The sequence below is a fragment of the Manis javanica genome, chromosome 6, assembly GCF_040802235.1.
Source record: "Manis javanica isolate MJ-LG chromosome 6, MJ_LKY, whole genome shotgun sequence".
In the NCBI taxonomy this organism is placed as follows: Eukaryota; Metazoa; Chordata; class Mammalia; order Pholidota; family Manidae; genus Manis; species Manis javanica.
The window spans coordinates 16,703,487-16,728,640 of record NC_133161.1 but is presented as its reverse complement, the minus strand read 5'-3'; the positions used below and the strand labels follow the sequence as shown (position 1 = coordinate 16,728,640).

At 39.2% G+C, this 25,154-nt stretch overlaps 1 protein-coding gene and 1 long non-coding RNA gene across 4 annotated transcripts in view; one reads left to right on the top strand and one right to left on the bottom strand.

Moving 5' to 3' along the window:
- NUP205 (nucleoporin 205) overlaps positions 1 to 5,070 on the top strand; it is an 80,416-nt gene extending 75,346 nt beyond the window's left edge. For all 3 annotated transcript variants that reach the window (XM_073238398.1, XM_073238397.1, XM_073238399.1), the window contains 5 exons: positions 179 to 345; positions 1,863 to 1,986; positions 2,426 to 2,554; positions 3,137 to 3,195; positions 4,718 to 5,070. In XM_073238398.1, the coding sequence (XP_073094499.1) occupies positions 179 to 345; positions 1,863 to 1,986; positions 2,426 to 2,554; positions 3,137 to 3,195; positions 4,718 to 4,870 (632 nt within the window). In that variant the 3' untranslated portion in view covers positions 4,871 to 5,070. The remainder of the gene's footprint in view (positions 1 to 178; positions 346 to 1,862; positions 1,987 to 2,425; positions 2,555 to 3,136; positions 3,196 to 4,717) is intronic.
- A 4,118-nt stretch (positions 5,071 to 9,188) lies between these two features.
- On the bottom strand, positions 9,189 to 12,173 carry LOC140849846 (uncharacterized). Its single transcript, XR_012132089.1, has 3 exons — positions 12,067 to 12,173; positions 10,154 to 10,256; positions 9,189 to 9,546 (listed from the first exon to the last, which is right to left on the bottom strand). It is a non-coding gene; the product is annotated as an uncharacterized lncRNA (long non-coding RNA).
- Between the last annotated feature and the right edge of the window lie 12,981 nt (positions 12,174 to 25,154).

The window sequence follows — 25,154 nt, the reverse complement described above, 5'->3', positions numbered from 1 at the left end:
AGCTCCTCACCACTCCTCTGAAGTGACAGTGGTATTTAAAAGTAGTCTTGGGTTGGTTTTAATATTAGTTTACATGCCATTAAATTTCTGGACATCCCTTGTTTTAAAACAGGTCATTTGAAATTCATATAAAATGCTTGTAGGTGGAACATTGTTTTTTTATTGTTATCTCTGTTAGATACCCAAGCTCCAGTTGTTCCATATTGGCGCCTGCCTGGTTTGGGCATTATTGTTTACCTGCTGAAACAGAGTGCTAATGATTTCTTCAGCTATTATGACAGTCATCGACAGAGTGTCAACAAGCTACAGAATGTAGAGCAGCTTCCACCGGATGAGATAAAAGAGGTATGACTTTTAATAATGAGCTGTGGAAACTTTTGAGAAGCCATTGCTTTTACTAACAAAGGAGAAGGTACTGGTGTCAAACTTTTGAGTAAAGATGATGGATGCAATGAGACGAAAGGAAGTAAAATGATTCCTCTGTGTGACTTGAAGAAGAGTCCCTCACCTTAGCCCACTCTGTTTAAGCATAGAAACTCTTGATGAAAGACAGTAAAGTTGTACCTGTTCAAGAAAACCACCATTATTCAGTAGAATGGTGACTGGCCTCTGAGTAAAGTTTTGGTAATTTCTACCCTCAAACCTGTGCTGAGAAACTTAGGTTTCTGTTGCTGACGCTTATTCAGTAGAGGCAGTTCCTTGAATAAGATGCCCCTGTACCTTCAGCATATTCAGTATCTGTTGAGTGAATTTTTCAGACAAATGGGATAGCATATCAGACTTGACTGCCTGCTCTCAGTGACCTAGAATCACCTCTTGGCATTTATATAGCTCAGTGGCTATGCTTGCTCCCTAAGAAGCCTGCCTTCTTTCCCATTTGGCACAGCTGAACTGTAAGGCATCTCTTGGTATCCTGTGGCAACCTGGATGTTGAACCATTTTGCATTCCTGGTTTGCACCAGCTTTCCTGGAAGACTCCTTGTCATTCTTAAGAGTGGTCAAAGCCTACTCCTTGCCCCTCTTCTGATAATCAGAGGAAGCATTTAATTTATCGAGTGTTTGCGATGTGCCAGGCCCTGAGCTACAAGTTCTACCTGAATACATGAGGTGGATATTGTTGCTACTCCCATTTCTTAAATGAGGAAACCGAGGCACTGGAAGTTTGAGTAACTTAACCCAAAGCCATCCAGCTAGCAAGGAAAGTTGAGGCAGGAGTTTATTGACTAGGTTCAGGCAGTCCCTGAAATTGTGTGGTTTACACTTGGCAGCATTCCCCCACCCATGTTACTTAAAGGTGCTGCTAATAACCACAGCATCTCAGTGGAGTGTTCAGTCTGCCTTCTGCCAAACTGGGAGTCTGAATTTGAAGTCAGTCCATGGTGCTTATAGGTATGCCATCTAGGGGAGTGATGAGGGGACGTTCTGATTGATGACTGTATTTTTGCCTGTGCTCTAGAAGTTTACATTTTCTTCAGAAGATACATGACAGATGTTAAAGAAATTCTCCAGGGCATTGTTAACACCTACTGGTTGAAAAACCTGTTTTGTTTTGTTGTAAATTTGACAGGAAATTCAGGGTTGGTTGGCCCATCAGCAGATTGGACATGTCTGATTCAGGGACAAGACTTTTTCAAAAGTGGCAGATGAATATTCATGTGGAATTCAACTACTTCTTCAACTTCATTTTTTTAGGTTACTGGCTTCCTAACTAGATAATAAAGGATGTTTATTTCTTCAAGGATGTTTCAAGTTACATGAATATTTTTCTTAGTATTTACAAGCCACCCTCTTAGAGTAGATTTTCATTAAATTTTTGATTTAGTTTAGGTAGTTCTTAATACTGTGTTTGTTTTGTTTTTTAGTTGTGTCAGTCTGTGATGCCTGCTGGTGTTGATAAGATCTCCACTGCACAGAAATACATTCTAGCAAGACGGCGTTTGGTGAAGTTGATCAATAATAGAGCAAAACTTCTTTCCCTTTGTTCTTGTATCCTTAATAAAATCATAGTGGGCTTTCAATGATGACCTTTAAGAGTATTTTCCAGTGTAGGAACAGTTTGCTTATTCTCACATGATTGGGCATCAAAACCATGCAGAAAGGGACATAATCACTGTCGATTTTTTTTTCCAGTAAGTGCCTGATATATTCCAATTGAAAGTTTTTTTTCTTAACCTTTTAGAGTAGCTGATAATCTTGATCATACATACAGACACTTTCTGTCTGGACAGGAGATAAGGACACAGTGTTCCACCTCCCTGTCAACTTACCTTGCTGCTTTCTGGGGAGATATCTTCAGTGGAGCCCTCCCTCTGTCTTTAGACTGAGCTAGTGGGTGCAGTCTCCGCCTTTTATTTCCTCCTTGGAAACTGGTTTGTAAAAACACGTGCAGAGATTATTTTCCTTTAATGTGAGCTCTTCGGCATAGTTATCATAGAGACCTGCCTGTTTATTCTTTGGCGCCATCTGGAGTACTACCTGTTACATTGCACGCCCACAGATTCTCAAGATTCCTTGTTTGCCTCCAGGACCTTATTTAAAAGCAGAAGACTACAGGGTAACTGTTCTGAAAGTTTGTGAACGATAAGTGCCTATAAATTTTAGTGCCTTGAAAAACTAGTTGCAGTTTTTATTTATTTTTTGTGTTTCCTGATTACTGTGAGTGGATTGGGTCAAGAGCTGTTTTGTTTGTAGACATAGCTATTTTTTAGTTATACTTCTGTCCATGGGAAATTGTACATAGCATAAGAGCACCTTAGAGGCTGCTCCTCAGCTTCTTGCAGTTAGGGCTGGCCCAGCTCTTGAGCCCTGTGGTCACAATTTTTTTTTTCCAGAAGAATGGAAGTGGGTCAGCCCAGGCCATGGTTCTTATTGCTAGATTGGGACCCTGTGAGTAATGATCATATATTGATTGGACTGTTAATGGGAAGAAACAAGAAAAAGCTTGAGAACTCTGGCCTGGACCAGTGAGGTGCTTCCTGGGACTCCCATTTCCTGGAAGTTGAAGTAGAGTTCTCATTCTTGACCCGTTTTTCATGGCACTGTTGTTCACTGTCTTCAGGATTTCCACTGTGTAGTAGGTATATACTCACTAAGCTGGTTTGACTGTGTCTTTTATCTCTATATTCCTTTGCTTCAGAAACCAACCCGGATTTTAGAAGTGGCCTGACTGTAGTGAGCCAGCATGACCTAGACCAGGTGAGGCCTAGGCTCAGACTCTCTCTCGTTTTGAAAGGAAAAAGGAAAAGCCTCGAGTGTTAGTAAGATGATAATTTTCAGAGTTGTTACAAAGACCTGATTTGAATTATGGCCTGGCCACCTAACAGCTGTGTGACTTTGAACAACTTACTTAACTTTGGAGCTGCCATTTCCTCCTTGAAGAAATGGGAATGATAGTTCAACCTTAAGGAGTTTTCTCAAAATGAAATGAAGTTTTGTATGTGAGGTTCCTGGGGTCATGCCCAGAACATAGGAAGTAATTGATAGGCATTAATTGATAGGCATTATGATCTGGAAACTCCTAATTTATTTTGATTCAACTTTGTACGCTTTTGAGGCACAAAGTGTTACTCAACATTTAATTTTTCAGATAATTTAATGGAGAGATTATGAGTAGCCACTAAAAATTCCACTGTGATAGACTATATTTTACAGTATTATATATTTAGTAACTTCTTGATCAGTAGTATCAGAATGAATGAAGGGCATTCCAAAACCAGTTAAAATGAAAATCTCATATGAAACTAATGGGAAGGTCTTAGGAACAAAGCAGTTATCAAGTGCATGATGTTAGGGAAAATGAATTACAGCTAGATCTGCTGCTCAGCATCTGAATATCTTTAGCCGTGATTTGATAAAGCCTCTACTCTTCCCTCATCCCTCTTGGTTGCTGCCTTTCCTAAAGCTGAAGGTTGAGCCTTACCCCAGAAAGAGAGGCCTAGTACAGCATCCTCCAGACCCAGCTTAGCCAGATGTCATGATAACAGCCTCTTCTTCAAGCCCTGACTACATTTGCCCCCTAGTGACTTTATGACACTTCATTTTTTTGGCTTGTCTTGTCTAGGGAGGCTAATGTTAATCTAAGTGAGACCATGTGCAGAATTAATGGCAGATGTTTAATATATGTTGAATCAATGACTATTTCTGTTTCATTAGATTGGTCTGTTACAAAGATAGAAGAAAAGCTCATTCTTTGTTTTGATCTTAATGTAAAACCACAGGCAGACAGATTCATCTGGTTTTTTACTTAATTTTAGCATTTCAGTATAATACTAAAGAGCCATCTTAACTCATGCATATGAAGTCTAAAAGGTATGCCACATCCCCTCCGCCTTTCATGTATTTCAAAAGGTAAAGCATATAAATATTCTTGTTCTTTCTATAATTGCTTTTTCCCCAAAAGGCACCCACTCTTAATAACTTCTTATGTGGCCCTTCAGGAAATGTTTTTGTGCATATATCCATATATCAGTAGCAGCATCAATAGTTGTTGCTTTTTAAAGCAAATTTAAAATTTACACATTAATATAAGAAAGGAAAGAGGGAAAAACAGTATCATACCAATATAATGTTAGGATGGAAAATGTGAATGTTTAGTTTGGTATATGAGAAAGGACTATATTTCAAAAATTCCAAGGTATTTAAAATTGGAGGACATAGAATAAAAGAAGTATTTGAGGCTGCAGTTTTAATAATGAAATGTTATCTTTGTTACATCTAGCTTCAGGCTGATGCCATCAACACTTTTGGAGAATCACTACAAAAGAAACTTCTGGACATTGAAGGACTATATTCAAAAGTTCGATCTCGCTACAGTTTCATACAAGCTCTTGTCAGACGTATCCGAGGCCTAATGAGGATATCACGGAGCTGAAAGCCCATGCTTATATTCTTCCAGGGAAGAGATGAACTGGGGAAAATGTCTTCTTTTTATAGATGAATTGTTTCTAAATTATGACCAAAAAATATTTTGCTATTTCTTTCTTTATATATGGACATCTTTTCTGTAAACTTCTTTGCCTGGATTCTATCCCTATTAGTAAAAAATAAATACTTTTTAAAAAAACAAACAAACATGGTTTGTCTTTTGCAGTTTATCTAGAAGATGGTCAACATTGTTAGGAATCCAACAAATAAACTTTCCACAGTGAATGTGTTAGGGGGGCATTGTTTATTTTCCTCGGTCCTTGTCCCCACCGCAACAAAGAATTGAAGGACAGAGACACAGCAGTGAGGCAGAGTAAGTTTTATTTGAAGTTCTTAAAGAGAAGAAGTGCAGGTGACCTCAGGGAGGAGAGGCACCTTGAAAATTTGGGACAAAGTCTTAAGGCAAAAAGGTTATGCTCTTAGAAAGTGTGGGTGACCTCAGAGAGTGGGGCACCCTGAAAAGTTGAGGGTTCTCCCTTTTAAGGATTTTTCAGGAATGTTGACTAAAGGCTAGGGGTATAGACTTGTTAAGTGGTCTGAAAATGTTTATCTTTTTTTTTTTTTTATTAAGGTATCATTGATACACAATCTTATCCTCAGGTTTCACATGAGCAACATTGTGGTTACTGCATTCTCCCCTCTTATCCAGTCCCCATCACATACCTTGTTACAGTCACTGTTCATCAGCATAATAAGATGCTATAGAGTCACTGCTTGTCTTCTCTGTGCTATACTACCTTCCCCGTGCCTCCCCACCCCATATTATGTGTGCTAATCAAGATGTTTATCTTTGAATGAGACATTAAGTCTCTTACCAGTTCTTTAGGTAATTCTGCAAAATCAGCTTAACACAAGAAATCTACTGCTCTGATTCCTTTAGGATAGCATCTTCTGCCTGGGAGCATATCAATCAAGCCCACCTCCCTTGTCCCCAGTGTGGGCTGAGTTATTGTCAGTTTGCTGAAGAATATGTTAAGAATCTTACTTTTTAACTTCCTGGGTTTTAAAGTGCAATCTTTAGCTTTAAGGTGGATTCTTTCTGTTTTTGCTATGCTGTTTATGGCTGGGCTTGTTTGCTAAATTAACCATGGTGCTTATCTTTTGCCCAGGTTGCAGATTACTTGATTAGGGATTAGAGGAGGAAAAACAGCATATAGGTAAAATTAAAAAAAATAAACTGGACCTTTTAGCAGGCTGAAGTAAATCTTACAGTGTCATGATCTGATTGACACAGTGAAGACATGGGCTGTGCTGAGATACTTTTCTTTATCTGGGGAATATTTCAACATTCCAGGCCAAGTTGCTCCTGACCTTTCGAGCTTTAACTGATTAACTGATTAACTCTAAATCTTTTCTGGGTTTCTAGTTTTAACTGGTTAACTTGTTGAGTCCTTGTAGTGGACTTTACTGGCCTTAATTCTCTCTCCACTGCACTCACATCTATTTTCCTGCCTAACAGTTACTACTACTAGGGATATAATTCTGAATGCTAAATTAAAGGCAGTCTGGAAATTTTAACTTTTTTCCCTTTGTACATGCACTACATGTCTGTGATACTCAGGGTCACCCCATGGGGTAGAGTGGATACTTAACTCTAGCCACCCTTTTCAGTAGAGTAGACTCAATTCAGTTCCGTATTAGTGTATTATAGAACCATGTCAAAAAGTCAAGCCATCTCTTCCCTAAAATTTTTTTCTTTATGTAAATCGCAATACAATAATTTGTATTTATTCCTTAGAAATGATAGTGAAATTTCTCAATTATCTGCATATATTTTTCATATAATTAATATAAAGGCTACAATTAGGGCAAAAGAATTTAAACAATCACCGCAACTGCATTTATGTTTAAGTGGTTGCATCATCTGAAAGTCCTTTTTTCCCTGTCTGATCAACTGAGCAGCGTCTTGACTCTCATGCAGCATCAGCAGTCGCAAATTAAAACTTAATACTGTAGTGTTGCTTTTTAAAAAATGTAATAAAACTTCCATGGCTTTTAAAAGCATCATTTAAAACATTTGTCATCATTATATTCTGAAATTAATTTACTGCCCACTACTTAATAAACATTACTCTGCAGCTGTAGCTGGAAAGCATCCTGTTAATAAATGGAAGTCTCAGAGGGGTGTGGATGAGTAAACGAGTGAGTCCAGAATGTAGTAATGACTGCTGCGTTGTGGGCCGGTATATGGCAATCTTTATGTTCTGGAACACAGGCATGAACCCAGAAATAATCAGAAAAGAGCCTGGGGCACAGAACCAAAGCATTTTTTTTTATTAAGGTATCATTGATAGCTTCTCATTGAAACCATTCTCATAAAGGTTTCACATGAAAATGTGGTTACTACTACACTCACTCATATTATCGAGTCCCCCCCATACCCCATAGCAGTCACTGTCCATCAGTGAAGTAAGATGCCACAGAGTCCCTATTTGTCTTCTCTGAGCTGCACTGTCTTCCCCGTGACCCCACACACACCATGTGCACCAATCATGATAAGCCACAATCCCGTTCTTCCCTCCCCACCCACCCTCCTCCACCCCTCCCCTTCGGTAACCACTGGTCTCTTGGAGTTTTGTGAGTCTGATGCTGTTTTCAGAACCAAAGCATTTTATAAACCACTGGTGTGTGAATCCACAGGACAGAGAGATTAGCTAAATTTGGAGTTAAGATTTTGGGTTTATTAAATTCCATTATCCCGTCATACCTTGGAATCAGAAATTGGGACAGTGGGAAAGTGTGTGAGAGGGAGGGGCAGGAAGGATCCCTGCTTCTTAAAAGGCTGACAAATCTTAGAAATGTGTTTGCATAATAAGTCCCACCCCTGAAAGGCTAACATCCTCAGGGAGTAGAGGACACATTTTCTGGGGCCTGACTGGAGAGGTGATCAGGTGGAGCAGGTGCTCTTAGCTGGGCAAAGGCGGGAAAAACAGATTGTAGGTGTTTTGTTTTAAAAAGTTTAAGCATCCAAAGGGTAGGTTCATCTATTCCTCGACAGTACTAAATAAGCATAGAATCTTAATATCTTGTTTTTGTTGGGTAAATAAGTTTGGTGGTATTAGAAAATAAAAGATACCTTTTCCTAGTCATTGTCATTGTAATAGAGTTTTCGTAAAATGGTGATGCATACATATGTAAGTCTGAACTTTATCTGAGATGTAAAAGCTGATCATACACAATCTAAGTTCTTCTAAGGTATTTGTTTTCCCAACTTACTTTGAAAAAATTTGAATCTTCAAAGTTTTGCAACAGTTGAAAGTACAGTGAATCCACACGCCTTTCACCAGCTTCACCAAGTCTTAACATTTTGCGCATTTGCTCTATTTATGTGTATATATACTGGTTTTCTTCCTTAACTACTTAAAAGTAATTTGTGGACATCATGACACTTGATCCGTAATATTTCAGCAAGTAAAATCAAGGATATTTCCTTCATGACCAAAATACCATTATCAGACTTAAAGACATTTGACAATAAAATAAAATAAAATTTCTAATAGTCCACGTTCAGATTTCCTCAGTTGCCCGAAAAATATTCTCCTAGGACTTTTTGTTTTACTCAGGATTTAATCAATCGTACATTACATTTAGTTGTCTCTTTAGTCTCCTTTATTCTGAAACAGCCCCCTTTTCTTTTTTGGGAGAGGAGTCTTTTATATAACATTTTTAGCTGTTTTGAAAAAGGTCCCAGAATTGTTTTAAAAAATTAGATTGACATTAAACATTTTTGACAAGAACACTACAGTTCTACAGTGGATACTATGCCTTAGCATGTATTAGGAGGGACATAAGAGTTTGTCCCATTATATGAAGTTGGATCACTTGATTATGGTAGTGTTTGACACATCTCCAGTATAAAGGTTATCTTTGTGCCATTATAATGAATAAGTAATCTGTGGGTTGCTACTCTATCTAGTTTCAAAAAAGACCCTTTCAACCACTGCTTTTACTCATTCCAATTTTTTAGATTCTATACTGTTTTGATCATACAAGTAATATAATCAGTATAATATAACCAGATTCCCACTCTTCATGTCACACACCTAAATTGATCAAATTTTTCAATTAATAGTATTTTTTTAAGGGAAATACAATGTGGTAGGTACAATTGAGGCAGATGTCAACTGTGAACTCTAATCCCATTCCTGTTTCCCTCCCAGAGGTGACCATTGTCAGGAATTCATTGCTCATCTTTGCCAGTCACGTTTTCCGCCTCCCGCTCCCCCTCCCCACCCACTCATCCCAACCCTTCCCTGCCAGTCACTTTTTATACTTCCACTACATATTTGTGTATTCATAGGCATTAATTTTACAGGTTGATCATCTTGGTGTGTGTGTGTCATCGTACTATGGAGCAATTTGTAGGTGGCTTTTTTTCATTTAACATTGTGTTTTTGATAGTTCCTTGTGCTCATTTATTCTAAGTATTGAATAGTAGTATTACAGTACATGAATACCCTAATTTATGCATTCTATTATTGGTGGACTGGTATACATTTAAATTCTCACCGTTGTGCTACTACAAACAGTGCTACGATGATAATCATCATACCTCTTGTCTCCTTGGATGAGACACGTGACATAAGAGGTCTTCTCTGGATCACGTAACTAGAAATGGAAATCCTGAGTTGGAGATAGAAGAGCTTTAATTTCACTAGACATTGCAGTATTTTCCTTAGTAGTTGTACCAATTTACTCCTACCCATGGGATGAAAGTTCCTGTTTGTTCACACCATCAATAACAGTTCTAATTGTCCTACTTTTTTCCCCAAATACTTACTTTTTTTCAGCAGTTTTAGATTTACAACAAAATTGAGGAAGATACAGAGGTTCCTATATGCCCCTTGTCTCCACACCCACAGCCTCTCCATTATCTGCATCAGTCACCAGGGGGTACATTTTTACCAAGGATTATTTTACATTGACACAATGCCCCAAAGCCTGTGGTTTTTACCCTAGGGCTCACTCTTGTTGCATGTTGTATGGTTTTTGGACAAATCTATGATGACATATATCCATCACTGTAATACACAGAATATTTTCACTGCCCTAAAAAGCCTCTGCACCCTGCCTATTCATTTCTTCCTCTGCCTCTCTGCCCCCAGTGATCTTTTTATTCTTTCCATAGCTTTGCCTTTTCCAGAATCCCATATATTGAAATTGTACAGTATGTAGGCTTTCAGATTTGCTTCTTTCACTTGATAATATGCATTTAAGTCTATCCACTCACCTACTGAAGGACATCTTGGTTGTTTCCAAGTTTTGGCAATTATGAGCACATCTGCTATAAACATCCTTGTCCAAGTTTTTGTGTGGACCTAAGGTTTCAGCTCCTGTGGGTAAATCATGTGGTAAAAATATGTTTAGTTTTGTACGAAGCTGCCAAACGGTCTTCCAAAGTGGCTATACCCTTTTGCATTCCCACCGGCAATATGTGAGAGTTCTTAACTGCTCTACATCTGTGTCAGCATTTGGTGTTTTCAATGTTCTGGACTTTCTGGCTATTCTAATTGGTGTGTAGTGGTAACTCGTTTTGATTGGCATTTCCCTGATGACATGACGTGGAACATGTTTTCATTTGACATCTGTATGTCTTCTTTGGTAAAGTGTAAGGTTTTCAGCCCTTTTTTATTCAGGTTGTTTTCTTATTGTTGCATTTTAAGAGTTCTTTGTATATTTTGGATAATGGTCCTTTATCGGATGCATCCTCTGCAAATATTTTCCCCCAGTCGTCTGTGGCTTGTTTTCAGACTCTCTCGATACCATCTTTTGCAGAGAAGTTTTTAATTTTAATGAAGTCCAGCTTATCAATTATTTCATTCATGGATCACATGTGTGGTGTTGCATCTAAAAAGGCAACAACCATACCCAAGGCCATCTAGGTTTTCTCCTATGTTATCTCCTAAGAGTTTTACAGTTTTGTGTTTTATATTTAGGTCTGCTGTTAATAAAAATTTTGATGAATTTTTATGAAGGGTGTAAAGTCTGGGCCCTGGAGATGGGTCATGATCTGCAGTTCAATGGGATTCCCAGATGATTTGAATGCACATTAAAGTTTGAGAAGCACTTGTGAAGACAATCAAATTTGAACCTATACATGTTGGAAAATAGAATGTTACAGCCATTTACCAGCATCCCCTCCCTCTTGGCAATCGTTTTAGTTCAAAGAGACCCTGCCCCCTCTGGTTGTAATTGATCAGGGAGCACCTAACACCAGCTTGACCAGTCAGCATTTTTCACCAGGTATTTGAAAATGGTAAGGAAAGGGTGACCCAGTCTTTCTACTGATTGGAATATTTAGTGAGTCAAGTTACAGTGGTCATATTCTGGAAAGCAGAGAAAAAACCGTTAGGCAAAGAGAACAATGCAGATGTATGGAGGAAAGCAGAAATGGAGAGAAAAATGCTGTTTAAATCCTGATTGCTTTCCTGTTCCCCATAGTTGTCCACTGTATCTCTATCATACACTCCCGTGTGGTTTAAGCTAATAGGATTTGGTTATTATTCAGAAGCACAGTTCTACTAAATAGCAGGTAAAGGTGAATTGAGGAGGCTGAGAGCAAAGAGAAAAGGGTGGTCTTGCTTTTTTAGGTGAGTGTGTTGATAGAGGTTGTTGAGGGATTTGAAGCTCAGTAGCAGGAGGTATCCTTCAGTGTGATGGGGTAGCTCTGCGTGGAGAGAGGGCCGGGAGAGGTCCTCCAGAGCTCACTGTGCACACCATGCACGTGACATCCGATCGCTGCAACAATTCAACATGGGACTTGGTGTTAACCCCATTTACAGATAAGGAAAATTAACTTCAGAGAGGTTAGGTAACTTGTTCATGGCTGCCAGGAAGTGCAAGGCAGTCAGCAACTGGATCAAGCTGTTCCAGACTGCAAATGCCTCCATCTTAACTACTGAAGCACCTAACTTCTATTATAGGTGCACGATGCAGGTTACGGAGCATACCTGTGGAACTTTTGAAAAATACAACCCTTCTCCCCTTCCATAGATTCTGCGCGGGGCTCAGGTAAAGCGTGCTGCAAAAGCACATGTGATTCTTTGCTCCTAGGGATGGGAACAGCTGCTTTACTCAGACCTTCTAGGTCAGGGAGGCCTAAGCCTGGCTGTGCATCAGACTCGTTGGCTAATAAATACAGACCTCGGGGCCCCAACCCAGGTTTACTTCTGGCTTGAGGACAGGGCTCCGGGAATCTGAATGTTCAAAGCTGTCCAGCTGGGCGGAAGACGGGACTCGATTCTCGCCTTCTCGCCGTCGGCCAGTTTGGGCGGTAGTCCCGGAGAGCTCCCCAAGGGGGCGCCCGGGCGCCGCGAGGGGCTTCCGGGCGAGGTTTGGCTAGGGCGGGGCGAGGCGCGGCTGGGGCGGGGCGTGCCCCGGAAGTCGACGGTGGGCTCCGCCCCTCGCCCCCGCGGAGGCAGGCTGGGACCGGCCCACGGCGGTGACACCCTTCGTTCCCTGTTGTCGACAACATGCTCCAGTTCTTGGTGAGTGGAGCTGCCGAGGAGCGGGCCGGGCCTTGGCCCCGGGCCCCGCCGAGCCGGCCTGGGCCGGAGGGCCTGTGCGTGGGTCCCGCGGTACCCGCCGCGCGCGTGCCCGCCGGTCTCCTCACGGGGTGGGCCGCGGGGTTTGTTTCTGCCTCGCCCAAACCCTTTGCCAGTAGTTTTTCTGCAGCCATTCAAGTCCCTAAAACTTTGAGGTGTCCGAGCGAGCATGCCTTTTCAAAGCCGCTTCTGTGCCGTGCGTTGTTGAGGCTCGTATTAAGGCTTCTGGGTTCTTCGTGACCGTTCTTGGCGTCGCCTCTTGCCCCCTGCCCCGACCTAGACGCAGACCCATCCGCGACTTAGAGCCCTGCTGGGTGGTGTCTGAGAACGTAGGGGAACAGGGAGGGCCAGGAATAAACTCGTAAATTAGTAAGCCACCTCACGAGGCGCGGAAACGCAACGTCGGAGTCAAAGGCGTGGGGAGTTCTCGTCGGACCCCATAGCTTCCAGACTTTGAGGATAACCGGCTGCTCGCATGAGTCAGACCCTGGTGTACAAGTAACTTTTCCAAAACGCTCGTTTTGGGAGAAAATGAGTATTACCATAAAGTCATGGCTCTTAAGTTAAAACTGGTTTTCTGGCAAAGCTCATGTATTTCAAGTGCCCGCTGAAGATTTCAAGAGACCCTGCTAATCAAATTTGCAAATTGAAGTCTGTCTTCCAGGTTTTTTTTGCCATCAAAACTTGATGCTTTCAAATATCTGACTCTGGTAAGAAGCAGGTATTTTAGTATCTTCCAGGTGGCCAATGCAAATTGAGTGTTCTGGGAACGGATGCTTTCCCAAATGTTACATTATTTATCAAAGAGATTAAAAAAGAAAAAGTGCTCCTTCTGTCCCTATTTGAGATGGTAATTGGTTTTTAAATCCGTAGGGCAAAGGAGGTATCCTTGACATAATCTGCCCCACGAAGGCAGGGCTGCTCTGTCTCTGGAAGTTTCTCTGGTGTCCTAAGTAGGTATGAACGTTGAGTCAGTAGAAATAATTACTGTAGTCGTAGGAAACATGTTAAAAACAGTATCAATCCCGAAGTGTAAGGTGATGTAATTGAGCCTCCTACTGCACCTGTAGTTCATCCATAATCCAGGAGGACATTGAGTTGTACTTAACTTTATAAGTGCTTTAGCCGAGTGAGTTTCTTTGGTTTGGAATAAGCTTTTTTGCTGTTCATAAATAAAGATGTGACTGATTTGAGAATTCAGAATTCTCAGCATTTTAAGGAAAGATGCTGAAGTCTTTCATTAAGTTCCTAGCTCAGAAGTAGCTGGAACGTGGATGTTCTCTTTCCTTCTGTTCTCTGACCCTCTTCACTGCATCTGTTGAAAGAAGTGGATAGTATTTTCATCTCGATTCTACTTCTGTCAAATGATTCACTAACTCTGTGAGCTTGGGCAAGTCTTTCTCTTTGATTTTAGCCTTTTCATTTATAAAACAGTGGGGGTAGAAGTAAAAGATCCTGAAGGCCTCCTCTTGCTTTTAGCCCATGACCAGCCTTCATGTCCTGCCGCCCTAGAGGTCAGACTCCTGGGTTTGAACCCTAGTTCCATTGTTTCTAAGATGTGGGTACTTGGGCAGATTTTTAAAAAATTCTCTGTGCTTCAGTTTGACATCTGAAAATGGAAACTTACTTCATGGTTTTGTTGTGAGGATTAAAAATGAGTTAATACATTAAAGTACTTAATAACAGTAAGACTCAAAATTTTCAATCCCTTACAAGATACCAGCTGAACTCTAGTTTCTTAGAAATGGGGATTAGTTTACTCTCAGGGTAGTTGATGGGAACAGTTGTGGAAGTGAAGGGACAGTCACAAGTTAAACATATGCACAGTCATCATGCATTTTGGAACCCTCGAAGATGTTTCCTGCCCTTGTCATTTCCTGGAACACTATTTGAACACCACTGTGCAGGATGTGCCGCTTAGGTATTTGCTTCATTGTTCATTCCTCCTTGGATTAAATACTCGTCCATCATCCCAAACTCGAAAACATGTTCCTGTGGTATTGCTGCCTCGTTGCCCCTTCCTTTTATTGTCATAGCTTCTTTGATTGCAGTATGGTTCTGTGACAGTTGTTGTAAGGCAACTTGGAGCTTTTGAAGGGCAGCCTGATGTGGCGGGCACTGCTGGGGGCTTTGTGTACACTGCCCGTGGTGGTGTTCCTGGCGTCATGTGTTGCCTTGCTTACCTCTTGAAGTGGCAGCGCTTGGTACTCTGAATCACCTCCTCTTTAATACCTCCTCCCTTGGCTTTTGGATCCCACCTGTCGATACTTACTGATGTTCTTTCACATTATGATATCTGGATTTATTTTTATGGAAGAACCTGCACAGAGTGAAGGGGACCGACTGTGGCGCTGGCCCCCCTGAGGGCTGAGGGGATCGGTGTCTGGGGGCACCAGTTGGGAAATGGCCCCGTGGAATCTTGCCTGTTTGCACTGGCTTCTTTTCCCTTCTTTGGGTTACTGCATATTTTTCAAGGCTCAGTCCTTGACTCTCTGCTCTTGTTTCCAAACCTGACCTTAGGGAGTTTTTCTTGTCATGCCATCACTTTCACCTCTTTGCTGACAGCTTCCAAAAGTACCTTGAGTTCTTTGCTCTGAGTTCCAGTTCCCTGTCATCACCTGCCTCCTGAGCATCTCTTACTGTGCTCTCAAACTCCGTTCTGGACTCATTGTCTCTTCCCTTTCCAACCCTGCAACCCTGATGCCTCACATCTGACTTCTTTCTTTGTGCCCTGGCTTTCTCAAGTTTGAAATATTGACATAATAATGTTTATTTCTCTCCTTCATTCTCCATATCATTTAGCTGCTAGACCTGGCACATATATTTACCTGCTATGTAATCTTGGGCAAGTTACTTAGCAGCTCCATCCCTCAGTTTCCCTAACGTATGCTGGGCAATAGTAATGCCTGCATTATATTTATAAGGCTGTGAAGAGCATCAGTTAATTCATGAGAGTTGGAATGTTACCTTGCATGTAGTAAGCATTTAGTAAATGTTAACTATTGTTTTAAGACATTGATTCTTTACTCACTTTTAAAAGATTTGTCTTTATTTTCCCACTGCCAGGTTTGTAGAGCAGATCTTTTTACTCCACTCTTGGCCTAGCTGGTGTAGAAATGTAGGTTTTCAGTTGGATGAATTATTTTAGGCTCTCTAGTCCAACATGCTGATGCTTCAGTCTGCGCTCCTAATGGGGCACCGGCTTACGTTCCACATCTCCACCTACAGTAGGCTCACTCCTGTCTCAGGTGACTGCTCTCATTTTTGATAAATATCTCCTTACCTAGTTCTATGTCTGGATGCTAAAGAGCATGTATTCCACATAACCACCCTTGACATATTTGAAGAACATTATTTTGGTACCTCTATTCCCTCCAACACCTCCATTCTTTTCTTTAAACATCTGTACTTCTCCCATCCATTCTTCATTATTTCAAGCTGGACACCCTTCTTTGAATATGCTAGCTTTTGAATCCTTTTTGAAACATGGCTCTCCCAATGTAGTCTGATCAGCCGTAGAAAAGCAAGGCTCTTGCCTCTAGTTCTGTGCTTCCCTAGAAGCCCTTGGTTCTGTCCTCTTGCAGCTGCAGATTAATTATCCAGGATTAATTGCCTTAGTTTTATACTCAGCAACTGTCAATGGTCCCTATGTCCTTCCACATCAAATAGTAACTAACCACTTTGATTTTTAAGGTTTGCTAATCTGACCCCATTTTCCTTTACCGCTGTCCTTCAACATATCCTCTGTTTTGAATTGGTAGGCTACATGACCGATCCATACGAACCTGTGGATCTTCTTGTCTTCAGACCTTCCCAGGTGGTGTTCCCTTTCTCCTCCTTCTTGCCTTCCCAACTACTTTTAACAGACCAACTCCCATCTTTTCCCATGAACCTTCTTGATAACTTTAAGCTACTGAAATCTTTACTCTATAATGACCCATCTCCCCATTATTTAGGTTTTACCTGCTTTTCATCACTGTTTTTGCTATCTTCTCAGTAATGGTCTCACACTTTGTTTTTTACATTTAGGTACTTTTTTGTTATTGGCAGGCATCCTTTTTAAAATTACATTTGCTAATTTGTTACTTATGTATAGAAATGTTAATAATTTTGTTGTATTGATTTTGTATCTAGCAATCTTGCCTTTAGCTCCAATAGTTTGTAGATTCACTTGGAAGTGTATCAGTGAAGGCAATACTGTGAAGGCAGTCATATCTCCAGTGAAGGCAAAAGTAACAGTTTTCTGGTTTTTTCTAATTTTTATCTCTCTCTCTCAAGTGAGAACTTGCAGTAGAAGTAGTGAGAGTGGATATCCTAGTTTCATTTCTGCCTTTAGTGGAAGTGCTTCTCAGGTTTTAGTATGTTTTTTGTTTTTAGTATGTTTTTGTTCCTGATATTTTCAAACAGGTTAAGGAAATTCTCTTCTATTTCTAGTTCATTAAGAGCTTATTGTGATTGGCTGTTGAGTTTTATGCTATTTCCCCATCTGGTGATCTGATGATTTTTTTCTCCTTTAATATGTTAACATGAATTACACAATGCACTCCAACTGTGTGGCCCATTCACACCATCATTTGGTGATAGGCTGTGTTTTATTCACTGCAACTTCAAGTAATTCTTTCCAGAATTAATTCCACGGGAAGAAATAATATACTTTATACTTAGATTTCCAAGCACATGGCACTTAGTCAATACTTTATGATTGATTTCATTTATTTAATTAGATATTCCACTTTTGTCTTATTATTACTCCCATTCATAAGGTATTTGAATATTTGAATCAGCTTCTTTGAGAACAGCAAACTAGTTCTTTCTGATGCACCTCTTTCCAGTGTTACTAGCCTTTTCATGAATGTCCCTATTAAATTTACTGACTAGTTGAAGAATTAACAGCTCTTTTTTTTCCTTTTTTCATTCTGTAAGGAAAATTATTGACCATAGAACCAGGCTGACAACTTAAAAATGCGCTTCTCTGTGGTGGTAGTAGGAGGGATATAGGTTATATCCTCAGCCGATTTTGGTTTTAATGTTCAGAATGTGGAGTTTTTTATTACTTGAAGCAGTTGTTAAATTAAACACATGTGATAATTTATCCACAGCAAGTCTTAAGTGTTTAAAGATTAAGGAACAAAAAAGGTTGAATTTTTTTTCCTGCCACCTTGGAACAGAGGTCTTCTGACAGCTTCTGTAGTTACATAGACAAAAATTGGGAAATAAAATTATCAATTTATCTTTTATTAATGTTAGATATAATGTGTGCTTTTGATATATCAGTGTATAGTTTTTTTCACCTGAGACTATAAAATATTTTAGGTATCCTTGTACTGTCCGGTTGTAGCTATATTTGCTAAGTAAAATGAGATTATTTTTAGATTTCTTAAACCCTTGTCAGTAAATACCAGGTGGTTCAGATTCTGTCATAACTTGGGCTTGGGTGTGTGCTTTCTGAAAATGTATCTGATGAGTCATACTTTAGACTGCCAAGTAGCGTTCACCCTGGTTATTGCCAGGAACCATGCCTAGGAAAAACTGTAGCTTTATTTGTTGATGTACACACATAGTTTTTTGTTGGGAATGGAGTTGAGCAGCAAATGACAAGAGTCGGATTGCTTTGGACTTAGCTATCTTCTTTTTAAGCCTTAGTGGTTTTTTTTATGTTTCTGCCGTATGGTGACTAACTTGCTCATGTGTCCTTAGATAAAAAGAGTCCACTCACATTTTCTGTGGAGCTCGCATATATAAAGCCAACCATTTATGTGAGTAGTCCTCATTTTTTTCACTGACGTTTATTTCCATTCTTTTTAAACACTTCTCCAGTCTGGAAACCTTGAAGTTGTCTTGGATTTTTTCACCTATGTAGCTGATATTTTACCAGATATTACTGATTTTCTTAGAGTTTTAAGATATAATTCACATCATACAATTCACCCATTTAAAGCACAGAAGAAATTAGTGTTTTTTAATATGTTCTCAGAGTTGTGTAACTATCACTGCCATCTAATTTTGTATCTAGTATTTCCTGCTATCAAAATTAAACCCTATACCCATTAGCATTCATTCCTCATTCTCCTCTACCCCAATCCTGGACAAGCATTAATTTTTTTAGTGTTTCTATGGATTTGCCTATTCTGGACATTTCTTTTAAGTGGAATCATGCAATACGTGTCTTTTCTGACTGCCTGTCACTTAGCATAACATTTTCAAGGGTCATGTGTGTTATAACATGAATCAGTATCTCATTCCTTTTTATGGCTAAGTAATACTACATTATATGGATAAACCACATTTTGTTAGTCCATTCACCAGTTCACAGGCATTTGGGTTGTTTTCACTATTACAAATAACCTTGCTGTGAACATCTATGTACAAGTATTTGTGTGGCTGTATGTTTCAGTTCCCTCGGGTATATGCCTTAAAGTGGAATTGCTGCATCATGTGGTAACTCTGCACTCAACTTTTTGAGGAATTGCCAGATCGTTTTCAAAGCAGTTGTACTGTTATACATTCCCGCCAGCAGTGTGTGAAGCTTCCGGTTTCTCCACATCCTTGCCTACACGTGTCCATCTTTTTGATAAAAGTCATCCCTGAGTGGGTGTGATGTGGCACCTCATTGTGATTTTCATTTGCATTTCCTTAATGACTAATGAGTGATATTGAGCATCATTTTGTGTGCTTTTTGGCCATATAGATCTTCTTTGGAAAAATGTCCATTCCATCCTTGGTTCATTTTAAAATTGGGTTGTCTTTTTTATTATTCAGTCATAAGAATTCTTTATATATATTCCAAATACAAATCCCTCACCAAATAAATGATTTGCAAAATATTTTATTCCATTTGTAGGTTGCCTTTTTTACTTTCTTGGTGGTGTTTTTTGAAACACAAACATTTGTAATTTTGATGAAGTCCAGTGTATCTTTTTTTGTCACTTGTGCTTATGGTGTCATATCTAAGAAACCATTGCCTACCCAAAGGTCATGAAGGTTGACTCCTGTGTGTTCATCTAAGAGTTTCATAGCTTTGACTCTTACATTTAGGTCTTGATTTGTTTTGAGTTAATTTTTGCTTATGGTACAGGGTAGGGTCCAAATTTGTTCTGTGTATGTAGATCTCCAGTTGTCCCAGCATCATTTCTTGAAAAGACTATTCTTTCCCCATTTAATGTTTTAGCACCCTGTTGAAAATCACTTGACCATAGATGAAAAGGTTTATTCCTGGACTATTTTATTCCATTGATCATTATTGATTTTTAAGAAAAACAATTTATTCACATTTGCTTGCTATCTCTGATGATACCACACTAACCTAGGCCTTTCTGATCTGTACTTATTGAGCCCTTTTTGAGTACAGTTGCTAGGTGAATACTTCCAAACCTGTGCTTTCATCATATGGCTGCTGATGAAGAGTAGTCAGTTGGCTCCCCACCATGATTGCATTTGAAATAAACTCCTTTACCTGCTTTTTGAGGTTCGTCAGCTAGCTCTACCCAGCTCTCTGTATTTCTCTCCATTTTTAAAAATCATATCCTTTATAATCAGTCCTATTTATTTTATCTGAAAGTCATCAGCTCTTCATTTCTTGTATGCTCCACTTTCAGTTCTCTTTCCAGTTTAAAATGTAATACTACCCCAGCAAATTTAGAGCCTTTAATAATAAGTTGAAGTACATTGATCTCTTTCAGGTATGGTTTTTTAAAAGAATCACTTTTGTGTCATTCATTTTGCCACTTAATGTATGACCCAGTTCTGGTTTTTCATGCGTCTGTTACTTTCAAGGTCCTGTACTGGGTTCTACCTTGTTGTTACAGTTATTTTATTCATGTGGTAGCTTGTCTTCCTATACATGGTGTGCGCTATATAAGTTACTTTTTCTAATCCTTTCAACACGGCTGAATATGAAGTTGATTTTTATATATAAAGGTCTGTAGTCCTATAATCAAAACTTTTGGGGGCCAGATGTATTTGGGAGCTTTTGTTCAGATTTTAGAAGGGTATTAAGCTTCATCTACCTTACTCACCCAAGAGTGCTCTGTGGTCAAATACATGAACATTTTTGCTGTTAAATATATTATGCAGTGGGGTGTAGGACAGGATCCTAAGTTTAAAGATTGCTATTTCTATAGCAAAAAGTGAGTATTCACACTAAAGTTCAATAAGTAAATATAGTATAAATAGTCTCATATTAGTTCAGGTCAGATGTGGTTTGCTGCCAAATATGTTACAGTGATACAATTTGAATAGTTTTAGTTTCAGAATTGTGGATAGCAGATTGTGGAGCCCCATTATTTCTAAGTGTACTGTGTGATGGTAGAGTGGGCAAGCCCTGCCTCTTCTAGTGCCCTGCTGTGTCGCTAGATTTCCCTCCTGGGGCTCTTAGCTGCATTTTGTTCCTCCCACCCTTTTGTGCTCTGTACCACTTGGCTTATGTCACTCCTCTGTTCCCAAACTTCTGATGTTTTGCCATTTATTGTCCCTAGTGTGTTTGTGAGAAGAAGCTACGTATTCTTTAAGCCTCAATGATTGCAGAGAGGATGTGATGGTAATGCATGCAGAGGCATTTCCCTTCCTTTGGCTCTGTCTTCTCTGCAGGGAGTACTATGGGGGGACCATGTGATGTGGGGGGACCATGATGATGGCATACAGCTGTCTGGAATGACTGATGGAGCTTCCAGATCTTATCCTGGAAGAAGTTAAGCATTCTTCACCCACACAGAGGTTTCAGGCTCATTCAAGACCTTGTATAGTCTGTCTTCATTCTAACTTCTCAGACTAATAAGTTGCCATTCTTCAGATAAAAATACTGTATTTTTTATATTTATTTATTTAGATTTAAAGTTTTTTCTGTCTAAGCTGGCTTATTGAGCATCCTATGAACAACATATGAGTGTTTTCTTGGCTTTATGCATTTTCCTCAACATTTATTTTAATGTGAGACATTTCACTTATGTTGGTATTTAATTTTACAATATCCGATTGGTAGATCTGGCAGTATTCTAAAACTGGAATTGGATATGACTCATCTGGAGTCCATGGTTTTTGTTTTGTTTTGTGCTTTAAAACAATTGCTATTTTTCTTTTTAATTGCCTGATGCCTGGTGAAATTGCCAAAATGAAGCCATATTAGATATGGCATATTTATTTTTAGACACACATGGTAAGAATCAGACATCCTAGGATGTTTTAGCTGGAAGGAATACATTATTAGTGTAATGTTTTATGAATCAGGAAATTAAAATCAGCAAAGCTCTAAAGAGATTAAATATCTTGCCTAAAGGTACACAGCTAGATAGTGGTAGAACCAGAACTCTAATAGATTTTTCTGGAAATTTTTTTAATCCTGTGTTCTTTCTGTTTGGTGATAGAGCTGACATTTTCAATTGATTTTTTTTCCCTCTTCTTTTAAGCAAATTTAATACTCTTTCTGGACTTGCAAAATTATTTTGTTTCAACCCATAGGAGTGAAAAAAAAATCACTTTGCCTTTTGGCACTAAATTGGTAAAAATACTATCCCACAGATGTGTCTGATTAATCAGATGATCAGAAAATGGTCTATGATTAGAGACTAGACAGCCTCTTTTATGCTTAATTTACTAGCAACAAACCAATGTAAATTATTTTTTGGTGTTTAAAGCTTATTAAGAACCTACCTGTATTCTGTTTCCTCACCTCAGGTGCATCTCTAACTTGAAGACAAGTTTAGCCCACACCATGCATGACTGATGGTGTTAGTACCACACCTTGGTTTTCTTTGTTAACCTGTGCTGTATACTGAATAGGAGCAATACTGATTAAAGAAAGTCATGAAAAAAAATCATGCCAATTTGAATTCATGAAATTAGAAGTTAGGCATCCAGTCAGAGCTTCTTAATTATTGGGTGGAAAAAAAACAGGAAATTCTGTATCATCATTAAAACTCAAAGCTTAAGGAGATTTGACTCTTGTGTGTGAAGGGAAGGGCTTTACATTTTCATGAGGTAGTTTGTTCAGAAAAATAGTCATCTAATGGGCTAAACATTTATAGTTCTCTAAAATCATGCCTGTCTCATATCAGTGAGTAAGGGCTGGCTGGGGAACCTGTAGGCCCCACAGGTCCTCCGTGTCCTGCCAGTTAGACACCACCATGGCAGTGTGCCAAGCCTTAAGTTCTCTCAGTGGTATGTCAGAGTTTCTTCTTCTTTTCTGTTATCATATATTGTAGTTTTTAAGGGTGAGTCTGATTTAGGTTGTGCTGTGCTCTTTGCTGTGAATGACCCTGAGCAGATCTCTTCACTATCCTAGGCCTCTTGTTCCTCCTGAAATATGAAGAGATTGAACGTGAAAATCTCTTCATTTCCTAAGATTCTGCAGCTTAGCCGAATACTTTTTTTAATTGAATACTTTCTATGTGATGTAACAAGGAATAACAATACTCATCACCAAGAAAAGAAAAAAAAACAAATTGTATCTTTACCAGCAAAACAGCACTTTGGCTTTTTGGGTTTCTGTAATTTACAGTCACATATTTTTCAGGGTTGTGAGGAACAAGGAGAACCTAGGATAGATTTGTTCAGTGCTATTATTTGTTCTTATTTTTGTTGCTCTTTAACCTTTTAGAGTATTTTGTGTTTATAGAAGTAAAATGTGATCTCACACTGCACAGCCCTAGTCTGGGTCCTGGGGACACTGGGGCTTTCTCACTGTCCTGAGCTCCTTAGGAGAATATTGTCTATAGGGTTTGTTTGGTACCAGATGACACAGAACTCTGTCCAGTATAAATAACTCTTCCTGTTCTATTCTTTCAGCTTGGATTTACTTTTGGCAACCTGGTTGGAATGTATCTGGCTCAAAACTATGACGTAAGTGACATATCCACGTCCTCCTTGATTCCATGTCTAATTTGTAGTGACTTGTCTTTGTTGAAGTAAGGTGCGCCTTCCAGTATAAATGAGGTCCATAGATCTGAGGAAAAGTCCAGAATTTTATAGAAAGATTTTCTGTTGTTTGAAAAAAAATAAATGGAAGCATGTGACCTCTGTGTCATCACAAGAGGGCAAAATCCTGTCAGTTAGGTGGTCTCCTGATCCTCAGCTGTGTTTGCTAGCCCAGAGTAATTATTAAGTTAAATTTTTACAGTTCTGTGGACAATCATGTGATAAGTGGGAAATTAAAGATGAATTGGAAACTCTTTTCAGTCCCCCTATAGAATAGTAAAGGTGACTGAGAATTTTGATGGTGGATCTATTACAGTGCAGCACATTTGAAGAGGATAGAGTTTTGTGAAGTGGGATGTTGTAGGCACTTCACTTTATAAAAGGGGAAGTTGAAAACCAGGTGGCAAAACTTCTCATGAATGGGAATTCTAGAAAGGTGTTACTTGTTTTAAAGAGACAAGGAAGGGAAACATGGGATTAACATCTGATTTGTTTTGTAGTGAAGCTTTCAGTGAGACAAAGCGAATTCTTCATCAAGCTTCACCTGAGTTACATAGTATTCTAGGCAGTGGCTTTATTAATTTATATTACATTTATTTTACTACAACTTTTGCTTGGCACTGGATTGAGAGGCTAAGTGGGTATACAAAAGTAGAAGTCATGGTCTGGCTTTCAGTGACAGAGCATTCTTTAACTTAAAACTTCTGAGGTCATTCTTACCCAGTTATGAGACTAAGAAATACCACCATTCAGATTTCTTTCAGAGGAAAGTGAAAACTTGTACAACAACCATTTATCTTTGGAGGAGGAGAAGTAAAAGAATACCAATTAGGTAGATGCAAAATTATAATAATCTTTTTTCTCTTCAAAGATACCAAACCTGGCTAAAAAACTTGAAGAAATTAAAAAGGACTTGGACGCTAAGAAGAAACCCCCTAGTTCATGAGGCTGACTCCAGCACTGCCTTCTGGATATACTGATTCTACTGTTCTTGAGGGCCTCCTTTGCCATCTGAACCAAAGCTTTGGTTTTACTCTCCAGCCTCAGCGATTTTCTTCTTTGCTAAACCCTGCATTGCCTTGGAGTACAAATGGCACCATAAGTTCAGAACTACCCCTGCTTTTCGAGCGTCCTCCCCTCTTCCCTTCCTCCTTCCTGCTGCCTGGGAGGTCCTGGACTGTTATGATGGTGCTAGATGAGTAAACATGACCTTTAATTACTAGTCTCTCCCGTATTCTTTGGGATTTCTTATTGCCTTTTTTCAAAAGAAAAATTGATGAGTTTTACATAGTCTATCAGAATTAATAATGCTAATTTCACAGTTTAGCAATTTTAATGGCTATTTAAACATTTGGTACTAAATTACATTGTTTCACAGTAATTAAAATTAAAATCTAAAAGCTAGTTTCTGCTGAATTATCCATTTATTCCATACTGGTGTCAGGCAGTTTCATAGTTGCTAATTTAACCAGTAAATGAGTTTGCTGGTTAGTAACTGAGAAACTGTATTTTGAAAACCCTGTCAGGAACTGGGGAGTCAAAAGAATATGTAAAATAAAGGCCTTTGTCCTCAGTAGACTTCATAGTCTAGTAGGCATGTTTTCCTTTGATGATGTATTTGATCTGGCTCTTTTCCCTCAAAGGAATCATACTTACTTAAGGGATTACAGGTGCATTTGACATTACATGATGGAATAATGACAGGATGTCTATAAAGGAAGTTTTATGCATTTTCACATTAAAAATGTATTTACATTAGAACCTTAGTGATTCTTGTAA